The 25806-nt window shown below is 42.6% G+C and overlaps 1 protein-coding gene across 1 annotated transcript; it reads left to right on the top strand.

Moving 5' to 3' along the window:
• The first annotated feature begins 17917 nt into the window (after positions 1-17917).
• LOC111588595 (complement component 1, q subcomponent-like 2) lies at positions 17918-20049 on the top strand. Its single transcript, XM_023299045.3, has 2 exons — positions 17918-18839; positions 19212-20049. The coding sequence occupies exons 1-2, from the start codon at positions 18258-18260 to the stop codon at positions 19389-19391; spliced, it is 762 nt and encodes a 253-aa protein (XP_023154813.1). The 5' UTR covers positions 17918-18257; the 3' UTR covers positions 19392-20049.
• Positions 20050-25806: the final 5757 nt, after the last annotated feature.

The raw sequence follows: 25806 nt of genomic DNA, 5'->3' as shown, positions 1-25806 counted from the left end.
GTGGAATGCTTCGCTGGCACCTTCGGGCTACGGGCAGGGAGAGGAGCCGGAGCTGGGCGTGTGTCCGTCCGCTGTAGCGCTGAGGCGGGCCGCTCAGCGGGAGGGGAGGCGGAGGTCCTTGTGCCGGCTGCAGTGCCAGATCTGGTGGAGGTGAGCTCCGTGGGCTCCGGATGGTGATGACCGTTATGGTAGGCAGCCGACTCAGCTCCGGGACGACGATCCAGGGCTGTGGCAGGGCAGTGGAGGCTCCCGGAACGCCTCCGCACAGCCTCCTCTAGGAGCCTCCGGCGATAAGCAGAGGTCGAGGCCCGGGATGACAGCTGCTGATCCGGGACTGCAACCGGCGGGGACGCCGATCCGGCGGAGTGTGCAGCCGTCTCGGTGTCCAGCAGCGGAGGGGGAGCCGCGGGGCTGTTGGAGCAGGAAGCCGCTGGAACGCCGTTGGCCGCTGGTGCGGAGAAAACTGCTGGCCTTTCTTCAATCTGCGACAGGGCCATGAAGCGATTCGAGAGGGAGAGTGGAGGCGAGACGGCTCTGACTGGGGTCTTCTGCCTGCCCCGGATCACTACCTCTGTCCACGATCGCTGGCGGTTGGGTGTAGAGCAGGACGAGGGTCGTGGACAAGAGGGATCCCAGGGTGCCGTGTCCTGGAAGGCCGCAGAGAGAGAGGCAATCCTCATGGACTGCTCGTGGGCCACCTCCATAGTCCTGGCCAGCAGAGCGTCTTTGTCCCTCAGCTCAGCTGAGAGACGGCGAACATCTTCCAGCAGGTTAGCTATCTTTTCATTCGCCATTCTAAGTTGTGGGTCTTCCCCAGGGTACACAGAGGTAGCCATGTCGCGCTGAGCTGTCGCATGGAAGTGGCCTTTATGGCAGAGTGGCCCGACGGAAGCCTCTCCTCAGTGCAAGACATATGAAAGCCCACATAGAGTTTGCCAAAAAACACATGAAGGACTCCCAGACTATGAGAAATAAGATTCTCTGGTCTGATGAGACCAAGATTGAACTTTTTGGCGTCAATTCTAAGCGGTATGTGTGGAGAAAACCAGGCACTGCTCATCACCTGCCCAATACCATCCCAACAGTGAAACATGGTGGTGGCAGCATCATGCTATGGGGGTGTTTTTCAGCTGCAGGGACAGGACGACTGGTTGCAATTGAAGGAAAGATGAATGCGGTCAAGTACAGAGATATCCTGGAAGAAAACCTCTTCCAGAGTGCTCTGGACCTCAGACTGGGCCGAAGGTTCACCTTCCAACAAGACAATGACCCTAAGCACACAGCTAAAATAACAAAGGAGTGGCTTCGGAACAACTCTGTGACCATTCTTGACTGGCCCAGCCAGAGCCCTGACCTAAACCCAATTGAGCATCTCTGGAGAGATCTGAAAATGGCTGTCCACCAACGTTCACCATCCAACCTGACAGAACTGGAGAGGATCTGCAAGGAAGAATGGCAGAGGATCCCCAAATCCAGGTGTGAAAAACTTGTTGCATCATTCCCAAGAAGACTCATGGCTGTACTAGCTCAAAAGGGTGCTTCTACTCAATACTGAGCAAAGGGTCTGAATATCTATGACCGTGTGATATTTCAGTTTTTCTTTTTTAATAAATTTGCAAAAATTTCTACATTTCTGTTTTTTTCTGTCAAGATAGGGTGCTGAGTGTACATTAATGAGAAATAAAATGAACTTTTTTGATTTTAGCAAATGGCTGCAATGAAACAAAGAGTGAAAAATTTAAAGGGGTCTGAATACTTTCCGTACCCACTGTATATTCCCCACAGTGCTAACACCAAGGAAGCCCTGAATATACTCAATGGATCCATCAATGAATCCACTCTGTGAAATCATCCCCAACAGGATCCTGAACACGACCCAACAGAAAGTCAACTGTGAGACAGGGCTCCTGGCCAAACATTAGAAAGAATGACGATTCACCAGTTGACTGATGGGGTGTAGTATTGTAAGAGAACAGGAGCTGGGGCAGACAGGAGTGCCAGTCCCGCTTTTGAGAGACAGGCAGGGTATGCAGCAGGTTATGGAGGGTTCGATTAAACCGTTCACACTGCCCATTGCCAGCCGGATGGTACGGGGTGGTGCAGGATTTTTCAATGTCATAAAGGCTGCACAGCTGCTGAATCAGACTGCTTTCAAAATTGTGGCCCTGGTCAGAATGTATGCGGGCCGGGACACCAAACTTACAAAACCATTCCGTAACCAAGACCTGAGCCACAGTGGGGGCTTGTTGGTCACGGGTGGGAATGGCCAGCGTATCCTTACTGAAAATATCAGTCATGACAAGGACATTCTCAATCCCAGTAGGAGTGGGTTCTAACACAGTGAAGTCCATGGCGAGGATTTCATTTGGCCGAGAGGCCAGCAAACGCCCCATGAAGCTGCGAGCAGCTGGCTGTGTGTTTTTGGCAACTTGGCACCTCTCACAAGACTGGCACCACTGTGCCACATCAGAGGACATGCCTGGCCAATAACACCGTGGTAGTAGTAGCTCCAAGGTCCTCTCAACACCTTGGTGGCCATGCCTCTGGTGAACTTCAGTCAGCACCTCCTCTTTTAAGACAGCTGGCAAGAGCAACTGCAAAATTGCTGCAGCACCATCAGGACGATAGACCTGCCGATACAAGATTCCGCTCCTCTCCACCAAGCGGTCCCATTGGTGGAGGAGAGCCAAGGCAGGCGGAGAAAGCTGTCGGCGCTCTGTGTGACTTGGACGCCGCTTCTGTGTCCAGAACACCAACACTTCCTGGATAACAGGATCAGCCTGCTGAAGTTGACAGAGGTTAGAAGGGGCATAATGAGGCAAAGCTGCGATTGCAGCTTGGGTCGCATTAGACTCTTCCAACCGCAGGGCTTGCTGCAAGGGTTCAGGAAGTGATGTGCCAGGGAGCATAGCTTTTATGTCTGGTGCACCAGAAGGATGCTGGCGGGACAACGCATCAGCATTCCTGTTAACCCTCCCTGAGCGATACCTAATATCAAAATCGAAGAGTGCAAGCTGGGCTGCCCAGCGTTGGTCCATGGCGCCAAGCTTGGCAGATGACAAGTGGCTATGTGGATTGTTGTCCATGTAGACAACACACTTATGACCAAGCAGATACTCCCTGGATTTTTCAGTCATGGCCCACTTGAGTGCCAAAAACTCCAACTTCATGGAGCTGTAGTTGTCCATATTGCGCTCAATGGGCCGCAGACCTCTGCTTGCATAAGCAATAGGCCTCACCTTGCCACCCTGCTCCTGTGACAGCACTGCTCCCAGGCCAAGATGACTTGCGTTGACCTCAAGGATGAAAGGGAGGGAGAAGTCGGCATAAGCCGGCACAGGTGCAGTGGTAAGTTTGGTCTTCAGTGCCTCAAAGCTCTGCTGACATTCATCGGACCACTTCTCAGCAAGTGCATGCTTTGATCTCTTCCCAGACTTGAAGCCCCCCAACTCCGCCACCAGCCTGTGTAGAGAGGCAGCCAACTTAGAAAAAACCTTCCACAAACCTGCGGTAGTAACTCGCAAAGCCGAGAAATGACCGCAGTTCAGAAATGGTAGTTGGAGGCTGCCAATTTGCCACCACCTCCACCTTACTGGGGTCTGTAGCAACACCTTGGTCAGAGATCACATGGCCCAAATAATGCACCTCCCGCTGGAAAAAGGTACACTTTGTGAGTTTAGCTTTGAGGCCTTCTTGTTGTAGCCGCCTGAGCACCACCTCCAATCTGTCCAGATGTTGAGCAACGGTGGAAGAGAAAATCACGATGTCATCAAGGTACAATAGCAATGACTGGCATTGCTGATCACCAAAAATCCGTTGCATCACCACTGGAAGGTGCTTGGGGCATTGCAAAGGCCAAAAGGCATGCGATTCCATTCGAAGAGGCCAAACGGAGTGCAGAAGGCCGTTTTAGGTCGGTCTGCCTCTGCGACTGGAACCTGATTGTAACCGCTGGCAAGGTCCATGGTGGAGAACCAGAGAGCACCTGTTAAGGTGTCAAGGGACTCCTCAATGCGAGGAAGAGGAAACACGTCTTTCCTAGTTTTACTGTTTAGTTGCCGGTAGTCAACACACATGCAGAGACTACCATCTTTCTTTTTGACCAGCACAATAGGAGATGCGTAAGGACTGCTACTCTCTCTGATCACTTGTGCTTTAAGCAACTGGTGGATATGCTCTTTCGCAAGCTCATAGTCGGACGGAAGAATGTGTCGGTAACGCTGCTGAACAGGAGTATCGCTCAAGAGAGGAATGTCATGGGCAATCAAGTTGGTACAGCCAAGGTCCCCCTCATGAGCTGCAAAGACAGCAGCATACTTTGTTAGAAGGGCCCGTACCTGACCCTGCTCTCCAGCAGGCAAGGAAGACAGGTCCATGGTCGCTATTTGCTCCGGCACGGAAATATAAATGGATTGGGATGCCACTGTGGCCAGACCAAACGGCACCTCAGTGACCCCAGCAAGAAGGCTCACATTTACTTCGTCCAAGCTGCCCACAACTGTACGAGGATAAAGTAACACATCAGTAGATCCTACATTCACAATGGGAATGTAGGCAGTGCTCCTTATCACTCGAAACAAGGCAGGAGAAGCAAGTAGTCTAGCAGGTAGGCCAGACTCCAAGGGCTCAAACAATACAGTATTGCCTGAGTATTGCTCTGAGCAGGTGGCCGCAACGATCTGCATTACGTCACCAGGGATCCGCCAAGCCTTCCTGCCATGCACCTTAACCTTACCAGAGTTATGCTGAGGGGCCTGCACGCTGGCTTGGTGGCACATTTGCAGGGCCTCCACAACTGTTCCAGGAGCCTCACATACTGATGGCAAAACAAACAAAGCCAGGCCATGCTTCCCAAAAAGCTCATGATAACATTTACGTATGACATTCATACCTAGCACACCAGGGACCTGAGCAGACACACCACCAGGAGGGTCCTTGACCACCAAAACGCCACATCGTGGCATTAACTCGCCACACAGCTCAACTTCAAGCTCCAAATAGCCAATGTAAGGGATGGCCAACCCATTAGCTGCCCTGAGCTGAAGCCAGTGGCAAGACTGAAGCTTTTCTTGACCCCAAGGCTCGAAATGTTGGCGGAAAAAGCTCTCCGTTACGGTGGACACCATGGAACCAGTATCCACCAAGCAAATGAATGCTAACTCCACCCATATTCACACCTAAATGGGGACAAGAGGACACAAGGTTACCAACTTCATCAGAATCACTGAGAACAACTGTCGAGCCAATGGCTGCACCCCCCGAACTGTGGCTCTGCAATTCGGCGGTCGCTAGTTTTCCGAAGGCTGATTAGCCTGAGACTGCCGGCTGAACTGTTGTGCAGGCAAAGAAGGCTCAGTGTGAGGGGCTATACGAACACCATCACACTCTCTAGCAAAATGACCAGGCTGCTGACATCTTCTACAAATGACTGGGCCACGATGAGAGGGGCGACTACGCTGATGAGAGCTCTGCAAGCGGGAAATGCTTTGAGTAAGTTAGTTGAGCTGCTCCTGCTGGAGTTTAAGCATCTCCCTCATCTCACTGAGCTCAGACACCTGAGATGGGCTAGCTACCACCTGAGGACCACTTTTAACTCCATACTGGAGGTCCAGAACTGAGGGGACAGAATAACTTCGACCTCTAACTCCTCCTGGCAAACCCTCACGCTCCCACCTAATTGCCTCACCCCGAACCTCAAGCAAAGTAGCAGTAGGCTGCCTGTGCACAAATTGTTTCAACTCCCAAACAACAAACAGCGCGTACACATAAGAACTACCATACCTGTTAGCAACGGTAAACGGGAAGTGAGGCAAACAGGAAGTGAGGCAAACAGAAAGCGGGGCATGCCCCTGATGTCGCAGCAAGAGAACGGTGAGTAACCCTTGCCCAGCTTTATAGTGCATCCTCCTGTCGTGATTGGTCAAAGCAAGTCACGGTCATTATGTCACAGGAGCATAACACAGCCAACCCAAAGAGAGTGTAGCATTCATTCTGCTACACATATATTTCATGTGCTTTGTTTTTTATGTGAACAGGAAGTAGTTAGTCCCGCGAAAAGTACGTGTTCCAAAGGTCATGTTAGTGTGTTTCTCTGTAACTGCAGCTCTAAATGTTAAGTAAATTGAGCTGAGTGTTGAAAGGAGTCTCTGTGTTTCAATTGAAGAAGCTTCCACTTTACAACAATGTGGATTTTGCAACCAGAGAAGAGAACATGCTTGACTTAGCCTACACCAGTGCTTCTCAAATTTTTTCTGTCAGGCCCCCTTTCGGTGGACAAAAAACTTCCGCGTCCCCCCAATAACTTTGTATATATGCAATATGTATATATATATATATATATATATATATATATATGTATATATATATATACTAGTGGTGGGATGCGATAAAAAAACAATTATCTAATGAATTACAGGCTTTGTAATTAATTAATCACAATTAATTGCATTTTTGTCAAATAGCAATATTTGACACAATAAGTAATTATTTTCAATTCAAATAACAGTTGACAGTTGAATCAATGAATACATATACGTGTTTATAATTTAAAATGTATAAAATTAATACAATTTTAAAATGGGACATATAGGAAAAAAAGCCTGGTTTGGATTTTCCACTGTATGGCACATAACATCAGCATAAGTAGTTCAAGGACCTTCAGAAAGTTGAAAATCCACAGATTCATTCTGTTTTCATAGTTTTTGAGTCTGATAAATGGTGTCTTTTTGATGGTTCTTTTTAAAAAAAAATTTAGGAATATAGATTTTTATTTATAAATAAAAATATTTCTTCATAAACTAAAAATTTATAATTAAGTTATTAAAAGACAGACATTTTTGTGGTTTAACTTATTACTCTGCCGAGGCTCCACCTCTTTGGCAGTGTAATAACTTAAACCACAAAAATGTTTATTTCTTTTATATTTATCTGCATTTTTCATCTGTCGATTACATTCACAGATTACTCCAAACTCAAAATGCAATTATAGCTATTATATTCAGCATTTTAAGACTTTTTGTAAACTAAAGCACTTTCAGTGTCTTCTAAAGTGGTCTATTATGGGATGGCTACACCGTTAGCTGTTAGCTGTTTGCAGGACTATCGTAGCTAACGTTAGCTCTGGTGCTAACGGCAACATGTTTTACACTGAGGTGATCAGAAAACTCTTTGTTGCACAATTTGCAAACAACCACGCTTTTATCCAAGCTGCCATCAGGAGGATTTTAAAAGAAAACTTTCCTCCCAACAAACTCAATGTGTTCTCATCTTCCTTCATTGTTCACCAAACCTCCATGTGCTCTGACATCACTCCAGTGTACCGTCTTCACTGCAGACCATAGACCATATGCTGCAGACAGACTTTAGGCGCATTACCGCTACCTACTGGGCTGGAGTGTTCATCAGTGTTACTGGTGTGCCACAAATTGGGGAACTGAGAAAGGTGCGATTAGATGCGTTTTTATTTAACAAGTTATTTTCATCTGTAATTAACTAATCAAAATTAATGCGTGAAAGTCCCAGCCCTAACACACACACACACACACACACACACACACATATATATATATATATATATATATATATATATATATAAAAAAGATCAGTGGTGTCAAACTCAATTTGATATATATATATATATATATATATATATATATATATATATATATATATATATATATATATATATATATATATATACAGACCTGATCAAAATCTTAAGACCAGTTGAAAAATAGCTAGAATTTACCTTTTACATTTGGATCTTAATGAGGTTTTAAGTAGAGCTACAATATGCAAAAGCAAGAAGGGGTAGTGAGACAAAAAGCACTTTGAAAAAGTAATTTATTTAATAGGCTGTTTATCAGCTGATCAAAAGTTTAAGACCATCGCTCAAAAAATTACAAGAAACTCTCCAAACCAGAACAAAAAATTTTCTCAGTAGGACTCAGTAATGAGTAGCTCCACCGTTCTTGTTAATCACTTCAAAAATTCGTTTGCACATGCTTGATGCGAGTGTTTCCAGGAGGCTGGTGGGAACATTGCTCCAAGTGGTGAAGATGGCTTCACGAAGGGCATCAACTGTCTGGAACTGATGGCCATTTTTATAAACTTCCCTTGCCATCCATCCCCAAATGTTCTCTATGGGATTTAAATCAGGGGAACATGCGGGATGGTCCAAAAGAGTGATGTTATTCTCCCTGAAGAAGTCCTTGGTCAAGCGAGCATTGTAAACTGCAGCGTTGTCCTGTTGAAAAACCCAGCTGTTACCACACAGACGAGGGCCCTCAGTCATGAGGGATGCTGCAACATCTGCACGTAACCAGCCACCGTTTGACGACCTGCACCACCTGAAGCTCCAGTGTTCCACTGAATGAAAAAGCACCCCAGATCATGATGGACCCCCCTCCACTGTGCCGGGTAGAAAACATCTCAGGTGGGATCTCCTTGTCATGCCAGTAACGTTGGAAGCCATCTGGACTGTCAAGGGTAAATTTTTTCTCATCAGAGAATACAACTTTTTTCCACCTTTCAATGTCCCATGTTTGATGCTCCCTGGCAAAGTCTAAATGGGCAGTTTTGTGTCATTGTAGGAGACAAGGTCTTTGAATTCGTTTTTTGTTTTTGAAACCCTTTTCCCGCAGATGCTGTCTGATGGTTATTGCGCTGCAGTCGGCACCAGTAAGGGCCTTAATTTGGGTCGAGAACCACCCTGTGTCTTGACGGACAGCCAATCGGATCCTCCAGCTCAGCGCAGGTGTAATTTTTTTGGGTCTACCACTTGACTTTTTTGTTCCATAATGCTCAGGATCTTTCAAAAAATTTAGAATGACTGTCTTACTGTGTCCAACCTCAGCAGCAATGGCACGCTGCGAGAGGCCTTGCTTATGCAGCTCGACGATCCGACCACGTTCAAGAAGAGAAAGCTTCTTAGCTTTAGCCATCAGGAGGGCATGGCCGTGTGAATGCCTGACAGAAGATGAGAATTTTGAGCAGATTTGGGCTTTTATAGCCTGTGGTCTTAAACTTTTGATCAGCTGATAAACAGCCTATTTCAGTTTACTTGTTGTTTTCAATAAATTACTTTTTCAAAGTGCTTTTTGTCTCACTCCCCCTTCTTGCTTTTGCATATTGTAGCTCTACTTAAAACCTCATTAAGATCCAAATGTGCAAAAGGTAAATTCTAGCTATTTTTCAACTGGTCTTAAGATTTTGATCAGGTCTGTATATACACATTTAATGAATTATCTTTTTACAAAACATTATGAACACCTGAAATTTCTGAAGAAAAACAAGTTCAATTTCAACAACATTATGCCTCCGTTGATCATTTGCACCCTAGTATTTTACTTTATGATCAAAACAACTTTTCAAGGTCCATAAATTATTTAAAATTTACAGTTTCACAAATTTAGAATTTACAGTTTATGTCTTCTCTGGAATTTTTACACTTTGTAAAATCATCCATGTTTGAGGCAGAACAAATCTGGACAACAACATCCAATTCCAGTGGACATCTTGAGGTGTTTTTGTGGTTGCCGTGCTTGTGCAAAGGTGTAGGCTAGGAAATCTATAAGCCCTTTCTTCCATCAGTCATCATGGGAAACGTCAACTCTCTGCCAAACAAAAGTGATGAACTGGAGACATCGGTGAAGACTGACAAAACATACATGCAGTCTCCTGCGTTTTACTGAAACCTGGTTGAATCAAAACAACTCAGACTCAACTGTGGATCTACCTGGCTTCACTCTCATAAAGTCAGACAGAGATGCTAAAGCTAGTGGCAAGAAGAAAGGAGGGGGTCTGGCTTTATTTGTTAACCAGAGATGGTATAACTCCTCACATATAACTGTTAAGGAGAAATTGTGTTGTCCAGATATTGAACTGTTGGCAGTTGCCCTACGGTGATACTATGTTCCAAGGGAGTTCAGTCACATCATAACAATACTTGTATACATTCCACCCAAGGCAACTGACTTGGTTCCGTCTGATGATTTGCATGATACTGTTGCTATGATACAGACTCAACATTCTGAGGCACTTGTAATAATATGAACAGATTTCAATCATGTCAGCCTTTCCTCTCACCTGACTGGGTTTACACAGTTTGTTAACTGACCTACCAGAGAAAATAAAACCCTAGACCTGCTGTATGCCAATGTGAAAGAAGCTTACAGAGCTACTGCCTTACCACCACTGGGCAGGTCACATCATAATTAGGTTTATCTGCAGACCTGTTACAAACCTTGTGTGCTGAGACAGCCTGCAACTAAAGTCCAAATCAGAAGATGGACTCCTCAGGCTAGTGAAGCTCTAAGGGACTGCTTTGAATCAACAGACTGGAATGTGCTTCTGGAAACAGATGATGACAGTATGAACAGTGACAGACAGGCTGATTGTTTTACTGAGTGCATCAACTTCTGTAGAGACACAGTCATACCTGCAAAAACTGTTCACTGTTTCCCCAGTAACAAACCCTGGAACACAAACGACATAAAGGTAATCCTCAACCAGAAAAAAAAAACACTTTTAGAGACAGTGACAAAGAACGGCTCAAAGAAGTGCAACATGAGTTGAAGAGGAGACTGAAGATGGCAAAGCTGGAATACAAAAAGAAGATAGAGAGGAATTTTCAACACAGCAACATCCGTGATGTGTGGAGAGGAATCAGTACCATCTCTGGACATAACAATAAAAAGAAAAAGGAGCCAATAGTGGGTGACGTGGAAAGAGCTGATGAACTCAACCTGTTCTTTAACAGATCTGACGCTGTGAACACACTTACTTCCTCTGCTGCTCCTCCTTCTTCTCCTCAACATATGGAAATCTCCACTACAGCTCCTCCTTCTCCTTCTCTGTCTCCTACACGTCTCCACAGCTGCAGCCACTTCTCTTCTAGCACCTGTAACCTGCTCTGTCACAGAGACAGGGGTGATGTTGGAGCTTGGGAGACTTTGCTCTGGGAAGGCAGCTGGCCCAGATGGTGTGTCCAAGGCTGCTTAAAGACTGTGCTGCACAACTGTGTCAACCTCTCCACAGGATCTTCAAACTGAATCTACAGCTGGGGTGGGTGCCTGTTCTATGGAAAACATCCTGTATTGTACCGGTACCAAAAATCAAATGTCCAGCTGAACTAAATGACTGCAAACCTATTGCCCTTACCTCACACATCATGAAAACTCTGGAGTGGCTGATTCTACGCCTACTGAGGCTTGAGGTCAAAGACAAACTTGATTCCCTGCAGTTTGCATACAAAGAACACAGTGGAGTGGATGATGCCATTCTCTTCATGCTTCACCGTGTCCTGTCTCATCTGCAGGAACCTGGAGTTTATGTGAGAATCATGTTCTTTGATTTTTCAAACGCATTCAACTCCATCCAACCCACCATACTCAAAGACAAGCTCACAGAAATGGGAATGTATCCTTCCTGTGTTTCTTGGATCACAGATTACCTGATAGGAAGCCCACAGTTTGTCAGGCTGGGGAACTGTGTTTCTGGGACATTAATTATAAGTATGTATTTTATCAGATCCAGCTAATGTTCTGCTGTGTGTTCTTATGATGGGAGGCTGCTGAGGGTCTGAGTGTTTCTGTGAACAAACCTGAGTTTAAACCTGAAGTTCTGCTCTGGATCTGTTCCACTGAACTCAGACTAACACACAGCAGCGGACGTGCTTCTATGTTGTGGGTTTTCTTCAGTGGTGTAGTCTACGTGATACGCAGGTATACACTGTATACCCACTAGAAAAGGTCCCAAATTTCTGTATAACCACTTAAAAATGCGCAAAGATACGTATCAGTATGTTTTTTGACATAACGTTCACTTTCCTGTTCATAAATTCGCCTTCTCTGTGCTAGGAAGTGGTGAAGTTGTATGGGGTGGGGGAAAGTGTCTGGCTTAGGACAGGGGTCACTAAATGGACCGCGGTCCGAATACAGACCCAGACGCCGTCTATACAGGTCTAAATTTGACAGGTCGCTTCAATTTTATGGGCGCAGCTTTCTAGTATTTACAGCATTGGTTATCAGTTCAGGAAGCACACACACCAATTATGTACGAATTCAGCCATCCCACGTGACGCTACTCAGCCAATGAAGTTGCTGCATTGCATCGCAGCTCTGCCTTCAAAAAACAGTGGAGAGGTGAGGGACAGAGAGGACAGTAGTGATGGGAAGCTGGTTCTTTTGGCACGGCTTCCAAAGAAGAGCTGGCTGTTTCGGCTCCCAAACGGTTCCTAATTTAGTATTATTTGTAGCCTCATATTTTAGCCGAACCAGGCAAATATGAATGATTTATGTACTAATAAACTCTTTTGCATTCAGTGTTTTTATGAGAAGCCTTATAATTGCCTAATTTTATGCATTTGTTCTGTTACAAAAACAGGCATTCTTACTTTTGTTTAATATTTCAGTCAAACTTTTTTGCATAAAAAACAAATGAACAAAACACTGCACAAAAAATCAGAAATAGAACCAAACTCTGTGTTCAAACAGTGTACACACGTGGACAAAATTGTTGGTACTCCTCGGTTAATGAAAGAAAAACCCACAATGGTCACAGAAATAATTTGAATCTGACAAAAGTAATAATAAATAAAAATCCTATGAAAATTAACCAATGAAAATCAGACATTGCTTTTGAACCATGGTTTAACGGAATTATTTTAAAAAATAAACTCATGAAACAGGCCTGGACAAAAATGATGGTACTCTTAATATTTTGTTGTACAACCTTTTGAGGCAATCACTGCAATCAAAAGATTTCTCTGACTGTCCATGAGATATCTGCACCTCTCAGCAGGTATTCTGGTCCACTCCTCATGAGCAGACTGCTCCAGTTGTCTCAGGTTTGAAGGGTGCCTTCTCCAGACGGCATATTTCAGCTCCTTCCACAGATGTTCAATAGGATTTAGATCAGGGCTCATAGAAGGCCACTTCAGAATAGTCCAATGTTTTCCTCTTAGCCATTCTTCGGTATTTTTAGCTGTGTGTTTTGACTCATTATCCTGTTGCAAGACCCATGACCTGCGACTGAGACCAAGCTTTCTGACACTGGGCAGCACATTTCTCTCTACAATACCTTGATAGTCATGACATTTCATTGTACCCTGCACAGATTCAAGACACCCTGTACCAGATGCAGCAAAGCAGCCCCAGAACATAACAGAACCTCCTCCATGTTTCACAGTAGGCACAGTGTTCTTTTCTTCATATGCTTCATTTTTGTGTCTGTGAACATAGAGCTGATGTGCCTTGCCGAAAAATTCCAGTTTTGTCTCGTCTGTCCATAGGATATTCTCCCACAAGCTTTGTCGCTTGTCAACATGCAGTTTGGCAAATTCCAGTGTGGCTTTTTTATGATTTGTTTTCAAGAATAGTGTCCTCCTTGGTCGTGTCTCATGAAGTCCACTTTGGCTCAAACAATGACGGATGGTGCGATCTGACACTGATGTAGCTTGACCTTGGAGTTCAAGTTTAATGTCTTAAGAGGTTGTTCTGGGCTCTTTTGTTACCGCTCATATTATCTGTCTCTTCCATTTGTCATCAATTTTCCTCCTGCGGCCACGTCTAGGGAGGTTGGCTACAATCCCATGGATCTTAAATTTCTGAATAATATGTATCCTGTAGTCACAGGAACAACAAGCTGCTTGGAGATGGTCTTAGAGACTTTACCTTTAACATTCTTGTCTGTAAATTTCTTTCTATTCTCCTGAGACAACTCTCTCCTTGGCTTCCTCTGGTCCATGTTTAGTGTGGTACACAACATGTCACCAAACAGCACACTGACTACTTGTAACCCTAGAAATAGGCTGACTGACTGATTACAAGTTTGTAGACACCTGTGATGCTAATTAGAGGACACACCTTGATTGAACATGTCCCTATGGTCACATTATCTTCAGTCTTTTCTCGGGGTACCATCATTTTTGTCCAGGCCTGTTTCATGAGTTTATTTTTTTAAATAATTCTGTGAACCACACTTCAAAAGCAATGTCTGATTTTCATTGGTTAATTTTCATAGATTTTTAAAAAACTTACTATTACTTTTGTCAGATTCAAATTATTTCTGTGACCAGTGTGGGTTTTTCTTTCATTAACCGAGGGGTACCAACAATTTTGTCCATGTGTGTAGCCTTCGCAGCTTCCAGATCTCAACTGAGTACTGATATGATATTGGAGCGACATGTTAAACAGCAATCTCCAACCATCATTGGAACACTAAATGAAGGAATATTTTTGGAAGACTGCTAGTTCCTCCAGTAGACAGTTGTAGAAACAATGCCAAGGAGCACTAGTGCTGTTCTGGTGACATGGTGGCCCAACACCTTACCATGACATTTCAAGTTTTCCTATAATTCATCACCCATCTGTATATACTGTGGGAGTTATAAGAAAGAGGGATGCAGGCTGCATGTGGAGCTGTTGAGGGTGGTGTGGCAGTCAAGACACTGAGCAGAGAGAGGGACACTTAGAGAGCCTCTGGTAAGAAAGAGTGATGCATTTGCCAGAGTGAATAATTGATTGAACAAGTCCACGACAAAAACCCCAAATCATGACAAAATAACACCATTTACACATCACTAATATATATTCACGTCAGCATTACATTTCTCTTAAGCAAATAATGCTTTTTAAGTTGCTATTTATTTATTTTTGACATGTTTATGAACATGTAATGGAAGCAATCGAGAGTGACAAAATGAAGGAACTTGAGTTTCAGGTTGTGATGGACCACAGTGAAGTGCAAGCTTTCTGGGGGTACTTTGGTCTAAGTGTAAATGATGCTGACACAATTAATATGCATTATTCAGTTTTACAATATCAAGCTGCATGATTCTGTTTCTCTCAAATGCACGACAGTGCTAATCACCAATTTATGATTCCATTTGTACTCATCAGGGAGTGCTGTTACACTGTAGGGGCTCTGTGGCTGCCAATTTGTGTCAGTGCACTTGTCTGCATGGATTGTATTCATGGGCCTGCTTGTGATATGAGTGTGTGTGTGTGTGTGTGTGTGTGTGTGTGTGTGTGTGTGTGTGTGTGTGTGTGTGTGTGTGTGTGTGTGTGTGTGTGTGTGTGTGTGTGTGTGTTTGTGTGTATGCCTGTTTGTCTGTGTGAGTGTGCATGGGCATGTGTGTGTGGCGCTCATCAGCAACATTGGGAAGCTCCTCAGAATCGACATGCTTTGTTAGCTGCTTGCTTAGCCTGCTGAGACGAGAGGATATGAGAAGTTAAATCCCAGATCTATGGAGATAAGGATTAGCTGATCCTGATAACAGAAGGCAAGTCGTGTCTCTGTAACAGATTAGACAAACAGGCAGAGGCACCTGCCAACTTTTAGATCGCTCCAACTGTAAAGGCACTTCAAGAAACTAAAGATGGTGATGCACAGAAGGAAAAGATCAGAGGCTCCTCTCTGGAATTCATTTGAAATCAGAGCTCACTTAAACATAAATATGCACTGGAAAAACAAGACTTTTACCAATATCTACAAATACGTCATTATATTGAAGCAAAAGTAGATACAGTGTCAGAGAGCAACATGGACTTACTGAAATTGATTAGAAATTCATATGATGGGAAAACGAATAAGAAGCCAATTTCAATTCTGTATAAATGTCTGAGGAATTGTGTCATTCCACTGAACATGCAAAGACAATGTGGGAGAAAGAAGGAAGGATGACTATATCAGAGGAGGAATGGACTGCAATATGGAAACTCCAGTGGAAATGCACAAAATCACAGGAGTAGGAATAGGGATGGAAAACCTTGATACTTCATCACTCCATCTCAAAAAACACATTATGATGGAACTCCTCCTATCTGCTGGAGAAAGTGTGGAGACCAACATGCAAACCATTTTCACATCCTGTGGGACTGCCCACCTATTAGACAGTATTGGAAAGATGTTCATGGAGCACTGCAAGACATTTTTAAACATGTAATTCCATTTGAAATAAAAACTGTTTATTTTGGATGTTTACCAGAGGACTGGAGAAAAAAGGATAAATATCTAATGAGTGTTTTGTTGGTTGCAAGTAAGAACTCGATAACTAAGAAATGGCTATCGCAGGATATTCCCACCATGTCAGCATGGTGGGATATAACAATGGATATTTATAAAATGGAAGAGATGACAGCATTTGTAAATCAAAAACAAGACTGGTTTGTAGCATGTTGGGAAAAATGGGTTGCGTACATAAAAATTAAAAAGCCTATTTTAATTTTGAGTCTAAAAATTTAAAGACAATGTAATGGTCACTCCCTAATGTTCAAAAATATGTTCATGTTTCCGTTTATTTTATTGTATTGTATTTTGTTTTACTTTCTTAATGGGAAATTGTCTTCAGAAAAACGAACGATGATAATATTGTGCACGTGCTGGCACATGTGAATTGTACCCATCATTAAAAATTTGATAAAACTGAAAAATAAAGAATTAAAAAAAAAAGAAATCAGAGCTCACATCTTGTATCGATTAGAAATAAAGCCGATGTATAACAAACATGCACAGTGAATTCCTTCTTGTGTAGGCTAGCACTTACTGGCCTCTCTTGGTAACACAGGCAACACCTGCTGTTAACAGGTGTCATAAATGCTATAAGATAAGACACACAAAATCAGTTTGTCATCAAGTGAGAAAAATTAAAATACACCCAATCACAGTGGAGGAAGCCACAGTTTCATAGACAGACATCTCAAGCCCTGATAAAAAAAAAAAACCTGAAACAATCTTATTGATTACATACCAAAACTGAGTGAACCTACCTCTTAATGGAAGTTCTGTCTCCGTAACAAACTGATCCTTTACAACTTATCCCATTATGATCAGTAGATTTTTAGTAGCAGTGTGTCCTTTGACCTGGTTAGCAGTATCACTTGAAATGAGGTGAGGAAGAAGCAAAAAAAGAGAGAACATATATGTCAGAAGATGTCAAATCACTAACATGAAATAAAGGTATCTGTAGAGCTGCTTTTCAAAAGCAGTGTTAAAGTGTTTAATGCATGGCAAACAATACACAGATATGGAGGATTATTTAAAGAAATAAGTTATTGCACATATAAATAGCATTTCAATTCCTCATATCCTTAGGTAAAAATGAGTTTTAAAAAGTGACTTAAAAAAAGCACAAGTAGTTCAGAGCTTTGGCGCCCCGACAGCAAACAGCCAGCAGGTTCTTGTCAAAGGACCTTTGGCTGCAATCAAATTAACAGGGAGAGAGCAGCTCAAAAATAATGTGGAGCCTGAGGGATAAAATCTCAAAATCAAGCCTAAAATGACTGATGCTAAAAGAGGCAAGGTGTGATGTGTTTTATGGTTTTAGTTAAAATTGTAGCAGCTGCATTCTGTATGAGCTGGAACTTGAGTGAGTTCATATTTACACATGTTGAAAAAGACTATTGTTATTACTATTGATATTCAAAGTCAAAGCAAGAGCCATCAGGATCAAAATTAAAGCAAAGGCTGAGATATCACATTTGGAAAATAGTTCAAGCTTCAAAAACACTGGATTCTACACTATCCAAAAAATTTATTGAACATACAGAAACATCTTTCAATGTTTGGTCAGTGTCCAACACAGGCTCTCTTTAAAAACATTGCAGAAACAGCGAGGGTCAGGATTATTTTCTCTGTAGATGATAACAGGTATAATAAGTGCATTATCTATCTAAGGTGATTGTCTCTAACTGAGAGATAAAAAGAGAAAATCTATTACAGTCTGCTGGAAATTCAAAGTGTCAGTAATGCTTTCTGATCCCATTTCCCTAAGTGCTATACAGAGGGATTTATAATTCATACATAAAGATGACATGATTATTGTTGCAATCTTATTCCAAATTGCAACAGGCTTTGCCCTTAACTTGTTACGTCAACAGCTCTTGACTCCCCTCTCGATTATTGCAGACGAGCAAAACCCGCTGGAAGCCTCTTTCAGCTCGGAGATCAGCCGCGTCCTGCTCTGCCAAAACGAATATTTCTCCTGCCAACTGTGTGAAGCCAAGTGACACTGGCACCACGCTGAACGCTGCAGGCTGAACGGGGCTTTAGGGTTACAACACGCTGCTGTCTCTCTCCTCTCTCCTCACTTTCTCCTAGGATTAAGTGAATCAGCTTAGGTCCGCTCTCTTTTCGCCGTGGCTTTTAGCGCATTCACATCTTCCACCATTACGTCCCAAAGCATAACAGACTTTTTAGCGCTTGCTTCTCGGACTCTCCAGGGGAAGAGAATCGTCGCCGCTGTGGTTGGCATCGTTATGGTTTTGGCTCTCATCATCGCAATTCCCCTGCTGGTCCAGACTTCTAAGACCGATGGACACTATGAGATGATGGGCACCTGTCGGATGATCTGTGACCCGTACAACCCCAAACCAAGCGCCACATCCCTGGAGGTCATGCAGGACCTGAACGCCATCCCCTCTCCATCCTTTGTTCAAGGGACAAAAGGCGAGCCAGGTAGGCCGGGAAAACCCGGGCCGAGGGGGCCAGCAGGCGAACCGGGGCCACCCGGTCCAAGGGGACCTCCGGGTGACAGAGGAGAGTCTGCAAAGACCGGGCATCCCGGGGTAATAGGCACAGCGCGGACCGAAATCGACGGAGAGTTGGGCTCTTCTACCGGTGGGGCAAAGACAGCATTTTATGTGGGTCTGAAAAATCCTCATGAAGGATACGAAGTGTTACGGTTCGACGACGTTGTCACAAATCTGGGGAACCACTACGACCCGGCTACCGGCAAGTTTACATGCCAAGCGTCTGGAATTTACTACTTCACCTATCATGTGCTAATGCGCGGAGGGGACGGGACAAGCATGTGGGCAGACTTGTGCAAAAATGGACAGGTAAATATTCCCCAGACACCCTTAAAAATTGCAGTATTGCAGGAGCAAAACAAATACATATATTAAGGTTCTTGTCTGTTGCGTGATTCGACTCTCCGCAGCGTAACGGAGCCTGGAGCACAATTACGCACCCGGGTTTTCTCATGTCCATGATCGTAGTGTGGACTTTGTTTCTCTATTTTAAAAGCTTTATCCAGTAATTGTATGATACACCCAATCCTCAATCGCTTTGTTGTAAACTGTGACTTAAATGCAGGGAGTTAGTGGCTTGGTTTGCGTCAGGCTCCGCGCGCACCTAAACGTGCGTCTGAATGTAAAGGGGTATGTACTGCTTGGTGAAATCTGTCTGTCGCTCTCTTTCTTAATTTGTAGGTCCGAGCTAGCGCTATAGCGCAGGACGCAGACCAGAACTATGACTACGCCAGCAACAGCGTCGTCTTGCATCTGGACTCCGGGGACGAGATTTATGTCAAGCTGGACGGCGGTAAGGCGCACGGTGGAAACAACAATAAATACAGCACGTTCTCCGGCTTCCTCTTGTACCCAGACTAATGTGGAGCAGTGGACTCCTTACAGAAGAAGAAGCTGCTACAATGCAATTGAAGCACCTCACAGTCCTTTTTTTTTTTTTGAAAATGATTTGTTTATTTATATAATCTACATGGATTAGGAAATTCGACTTTTTCCAGTTCCACGTGCTTTGCAGATTTTCCTTTCAAAAAGCAGATTACGACCAAAATATCCTCAAGACCTTTTTGAAACGGTGTTTACTGCTTTACAAATAAGTGACATGACTGTGTTGACAGTTTTAGAGAACCATTATGAAATATGTTAACCTTAGTTCCACATTGTTCTGACGCTCAACGGATTCGGTCTGTATTTACAGTTTTGGTGTTGTTCCATTTTCTTTTCGTGCCGTTTGTGGAGTTGGGGTTATTCTTTGCACTGCATTAAAACTGGGCTCAGAGTACCTTGATGAACATACAGAGAACATTACTGGGTGACTTGATGCCATTTTTGCTTGAAAGCTGTCCCATAAAGATTTATATATAAACTGTCTATTCATATGTGTTTATTTATTCAAGAAGTAATGAAAATCAGTAAACCTGTGTAAACTGTAAGCTGATTAACTGTTTATTTGCTTTTGCACCAGAGATGTGTTCATATTCCAATGGTCATTAATTTCAATAAAATATTGTTTTGTATGTCAGTGTGGGGGTTTTATGGTTGTTAGTAAAACCAACAGGGTCATCCAGGAGCAGCCAAATGTTTCCTGTGGTCAGGGAAAAGCTGGTTTTGCTGAATAATGTAGGTTTGACTTAATAGAAAATTTTAATGAAGGGGCCATGGGCCAATCATTCACCGAAATTATAATTTCTCACCTCTGATGCTAGTCCTTTCTAATCAGCTGGTTTTGGATGGCTCACATCATTATTTACTATTTTCATAGCTACAGTACTATTTTGTGTTTACATGACTCATTTCATGTAGTGTTTATATTGTCTGATGCTTGAATTTTTATATTGTATTCTAATTACTTCAATGATCAATTTAATCACATTTTTATAGTACCAAGCAATCTGTAGTACTTATGTAACTTGTGTAGTTTGGAGTGCAGCTCCTTCTGTTTCAGGGTAAAATGAGCACACAAAGATTTGTCCATGTCAGTCATTTACAGTGTTGGCATTATTCACATTAAGGCCGAGGATTAAAAAAATGCTTTGAGTCATTTAAGGGAGTTATGGGAGTGATGACATAAAATAAAGCTTTAGATTTGATAAATATGTTGATGAAACTACATTTGTTGGACACACTGAAACTGGCCAGAAAGTAGAGTAGAAGAGGAGCAGACAGGGTCATCTTCTGTCAGCGATGCTATAACAGCCCCACTGACATCCAGCCCAGGGCCCTCAGCTCCTTTGATTGAGTGTGTAGATATAACGGATGCAGATGAAGGCTGTTCATACTCAGATAGACTGATTCCATTTTCTTGAAAGTAGACATCCCAAGGCATTTCTCTTCAGCTTATGGCATATTGCATTTTTTGGACATTTATGGTGTGCTTAACTGATTTCATGAATATGCCGAGCTAAATTTTGCCTAAGTTGCCCTTGGCAACAGACGTAAAAACATAGCCGACAGATCAAATGCAACTTTAGCACCCAATGGTATTAAGACATATATATTTTTTTTCTGTGTAGTAGTCTAAAGTTGTAAAATTAGCATTAAAAAAATATGTATCCATGCAACAGCAGTAATAGGAAAAGATCTGAGGGAGCTCTGGTGGGAAATGCGTGTGTTCATACAAGAATTTTTAAAAAATTCATTGTGAGCGATGAACCCTGTGAGACCCATGGTTGCAAAATTGCAACATTTTTTAAAGATCTTTAGTGATAAACAACTCAAATTATTTTAAAAAAAGTGTAACACGTGGTTTTGAGGGATTTCTTTCAATATTGCAAAAATGTAACACTAAGCTTTAATGGGTGCTACTTATTTACACAGAATTCACAAAGTCATGAGTAAATTCATCAATTTAGCCATCTATGGCAATAGACAGTGTCTATACTGTGTGTATATATGTATGTATGTATGTGTGTATATATATACACACACACAGAGAGAGAGAGAGAGAGAGAGAGAGAGAGAGAGAGAGAGAGAGAGAGAGAGAGAGAGAGAGAGAGAGAGAGAGAGAGAGAGAGAGAGAGAGAGAGAGAGAGAGAGAGAGAGAGAGAGAGAGAGAGAGAGAGAGAGAGAGAGAGAGAGAGAGAGAGAGAGAGAGAGTTAAGGTTTCACTCAGTAGCTCAGGAAATGAGAGAGAGGCAAGTGAAATGCAGCAACAACCGTTTATTCACTATACAACAGCACACAGAAACTACAAATCCCTACAGTACACAAAAAACTGGAAGAGTAACCGGAACTACTTAGGGAACAAAAACCAAAGATCTATTGCACCTCTAATGGCAGGAGGACTAAACGAAAACTTCAACTGACTGAAGCTGACCCACGGCAAGTATAACCTGAGCAGGAGAACTCAGACACTCTAAACTAAAATCTTCAATGCTAGAATCTGGAAGAGCTAAGGACATACTCAAACGAGAGAGCTAAAAAGGCTTATGGCGTATTTCATACGAATCAGAATAAACTGTAAACTAAGGAACTTGTCTATAAACAAAGTGACAACAAGGACTATGACTAACTTGACTAGAAATTCTTAAGTAAACACTATATACAAGCAAATCTGATCTCAAATGCAAAACCTATAATTGGAAGAACTAAGGAAAGCTAAGAGCTCTAAAAACATAAGGCAAATCACTAGAACTAAAAACTAATTATCTGACCGATCAGCTCGGACTGGTGCACAGCCAGCAACTAGGAAGAATGGGGGCTGAGGCTCCAAAGGTGGAAGCGGTGGCTTGGAGGTGGGTCAGTAGATAGCTGGCTGGCTGGTGAGCAGTTGAGTCCAGAAATCCCAGAGGCAGGTGATCACACGAGGAAAAGGCAGTCCAGGCTGAAAGGGGAAGAGACAAAACCAGAGTTCCTAGAGTTCACAAGAATAAGGAAAGGTAGAATAACTCGGTCAGCACTAACTAGTAGCATCAACGATCCAGCAAAGAATGAAGAGAAGAGTCCAGTTATATGGTGGAGAAGTTGAAGCTGATTGGCTCTGCAGTGTCTGCTCCCACTTCAGCTGATTACTGATGAGAATTTCCTACACCTGCCATTGCCATCTCAGTGCCATACATTCCTAAAAAGGAAACCCAACAAAGGGAGGGAGGAGCACTACCCAGAACCTGCAGAGCCAGGCCTGACATATATATAACCTATATATATAACCTATATATATAACCTATATATATAACCTATATATATAAAAACTATATATATATATATATATATATATGTTATGGGGTTAAGGTTACTGCTTAACTCTATTAATTTTGTATAGGATTAACAGTATATTAACAGGTACACTACCAGTCAAAAGTTTGGACATACCTTCAGTGCTTATGGGTCAATCCCACATGACCTTATCCAGGAAGGACTTGACCACTATTACAACCCAGTAGCAATTTGAGACATGATCACCAGCTATCCTGCTGGGTTCAAACTCAGATTTACATCAGCCCTTTTCACCACCAGTTGGCTGGACCTCCAAAAGGGGATTCCAACAGGGTGTACCATCTTCCTCATTTTGTCCATTATGGGAATGAACTTACTGATATCTGCAGCAGAGGGCATAACCCGGGGCCCTAAATCAGAGTTGGGCATTGTCCAGCCAGTGCTGCGAGTGTTCATGGACGATATCACAATAACAACAGTGACTCATATACAAGCACGATGGGTATTGGAAACTTCGGGCAGCGTCGCTTCATGGGCAGGGATGCTGTTCAAAGTCAGGAAGTCCAGGCGCTTGATTGTTAAGAAGGGCAGAGTTAGAGTCCGTGCGGCTCCATGCGGAAAAATTACGCCATTTTAGCAGCTCCGCCCCCTGTTTACTACACAATTTCATTTCAATTGTTCATTCATAGATTTGATGCCTTCAGTGAGAATCTACAATGTAAATAGTCATGAAAATAAAGAGAAACTATTAAATGAGAAGGTGTGTCCAAACTTTTGACTGGTAGTGTACATCAACTGCATGCAACAATTGTGATGCTCATTTGTGCTTCTCAGATCAAAAAAACGCTTCCTTCAGTTTCACATATAATGAGACATAAAGGAGAATGCCATCCACCAATTAAGAATCCTCAGACAACAGAAATCATTCTAATGTTCAAGCAAAGTCAAAATGTATCACCATGCCTTACACTCTTAAAGTAAGCTCTTTTCTGGGAAATGGAACCAGTCCAAGAGTCAGGCAACAGTTTGTGTCCATGTTTTATCGATTTGTAAATTTGTGATCTAAAATAAATAACATAGCAGTAACACTAAATGGCGTTTTTAAATTTCAGATTGGAGGCAGGATAGAGATCCACTTGAGGCTATAAAGCTCTTCAGACAAAGTATAATGAAAACGTCTGGAGAGGAGCTTCACTTCAAAATGGAGTTCTAATGAGGCTAGGGAACAGACCATTATCAAATTCTATAAAAGACAGAGTGTGGATTGGACGGCTCACCTAACCTGTACAGTTGAGGGGACAGCAAGCAATATAATCAGGAATTAATTGTTTTAATAGATGGAATCATTGCTTATTCTGTAATTTCTTGTGTTCCAGAAACAGATGATGTACCTATAGGGGATGCTGTGAAACAACATTGCCTTTTAACCTTCATGTCCAAATTGCAATTTGGATTTGGATGGAGAAATGGTATGCATGTTCTGTACTTTGCATTAGTGCATACAATAAGTTTGGTGATAATATTTTCACTGTAAGGAAACCATAGGAAAATAAATACTTAGTGGGTCTGCATATCCATTCTAAAGTTCTCATGTAAATTCTTTCAGGGCCTGGACCGACCCTATTGTTTGAAGGTGAAAAGGATCACCTTGTTCCTTCTGCATCTCAAGTCATTGTTGATAGTGACCTTTTCTTGGTAGCTGGCCACATGGTTGGCCATTTCTTTCTTCACAATGGTCCTTGTTTGGCTGGTCTTAGTCAAGCTGTTATCCACATTTTGGGTGGTTGAATGCCTGAAATGGCCTCTATTGGCATTGAAGACGGCTGCAATGCAGATGTCAGGGAGGCAGTTGTACTGGTACAGACTTTTAATCAAGAAATTGCACATTGAACATTTAACAAATCTCTCTGTTTGCTGAGGTTTAACTTTTTTTTGACAGTTGGAAGGGTCCACTGAGCTGACAGAGGATCAGAAGAAGTTCATACAGAACTTAGCATTTGGATGGGATCTTCCAGGAGTGACTCCAGAAAACAGGAGATGACTGACCGAAAAGATCCTTTTCCATGCTGTGAATAAGATTTTTCTACCTTCTCATTGATTGCTTTCCTCGCTCATATTTTTGAGCAAGTTTTAAACTATTATGTGTTCAATATATTGTATTATCATCTCCTAACAGATAGTTGTTATACAATGATCTCTAAAAATGTCTTCTAGTTTTTGTAGGACTTAGATTGGCTGTTCCCAAATAATATGAAGAAAAACATAAACGTATGAAGTGGTACAAAAAATGGTAACACTAAAAACAGTAATTTATTTGCGATGATACCTCAAATTCAGTTTGCAACTGCAGATTGAAAGAGATTAGTGATTTCCTAATGAAATTTCATTTTGGTAAGTTAAGTCATTTTTACTTAAATGTTGTTTTACTAAATGCACTTACCAATTTCAAGTTATTTGTTACGAATTTGTATTTTATCCTGTTACTGTACTGTTGTTGTATTTTAATATTGTAACTGCCTGGTCATCAGTTGACCTAAATGGGATGGGGTGGGATAAACATCAATTTGTATAGGTATGATACAACATTGTGTAATTCTGGTTTCATTAATATTTTTTATACTTAAATGAAGTTGCTGATAATTGTATAGACTTGAAAATCCAAAACTACATATACACCTTACATGTATGTGCATTTTTATAATTATATTTCCTGAACATACAATTGCACAGAGCATAGAAAATGAACGATTTATGTTCCATAATTTTAGTAAAATCTTGTCTCAAATGCTTTTATAGCCTCCTCATGAGATCTTCAGGAACTTCTCAAGTTCTGGCAGGGGTGGGAGGTTCTCTCAAAAGAGCTGCATGTGGAAATATGAGCCTTGAAAAAAAAGGCCTCAGTCAAGCACATGCATGGAGACTCTTCGGCTGCCTTTGTAAAAGCCCTGGAAAGGGGAGTAATGCGTAAAAAAATGCACGGACACAAAACTTTCCTTGGCCATGTGTGTATTGACTGAGAGGGGCAGCAGAGTGTACCGTAAGCTTGCTCAACAAATTGGAGCTCCCCCTGCTGGAGCCCTCTGGTAACTGCTGTTACAATAGCATCTTGGACACAAAGCACAAC

This window comes from Amphiprion ocellaris, chromosome 11 (assembly GCF_022539595.1).
Source record: "Amphiprion ocellaris isolate individual 3 ecotype Okinawa chromosome 11, ASM2253959v1, whole genome shotgun sequence".
Lineage (NCBI taxonomy): Eukaryota > Metazoa > Chordata > Actinopteri > Pomacentridae > Amphiprion > Amphiprion ocellaris.
Note: the sequence above shows the minus strand (reverse complement) of the source record. Positions and strands in the feature narration are given on the sequence as shown.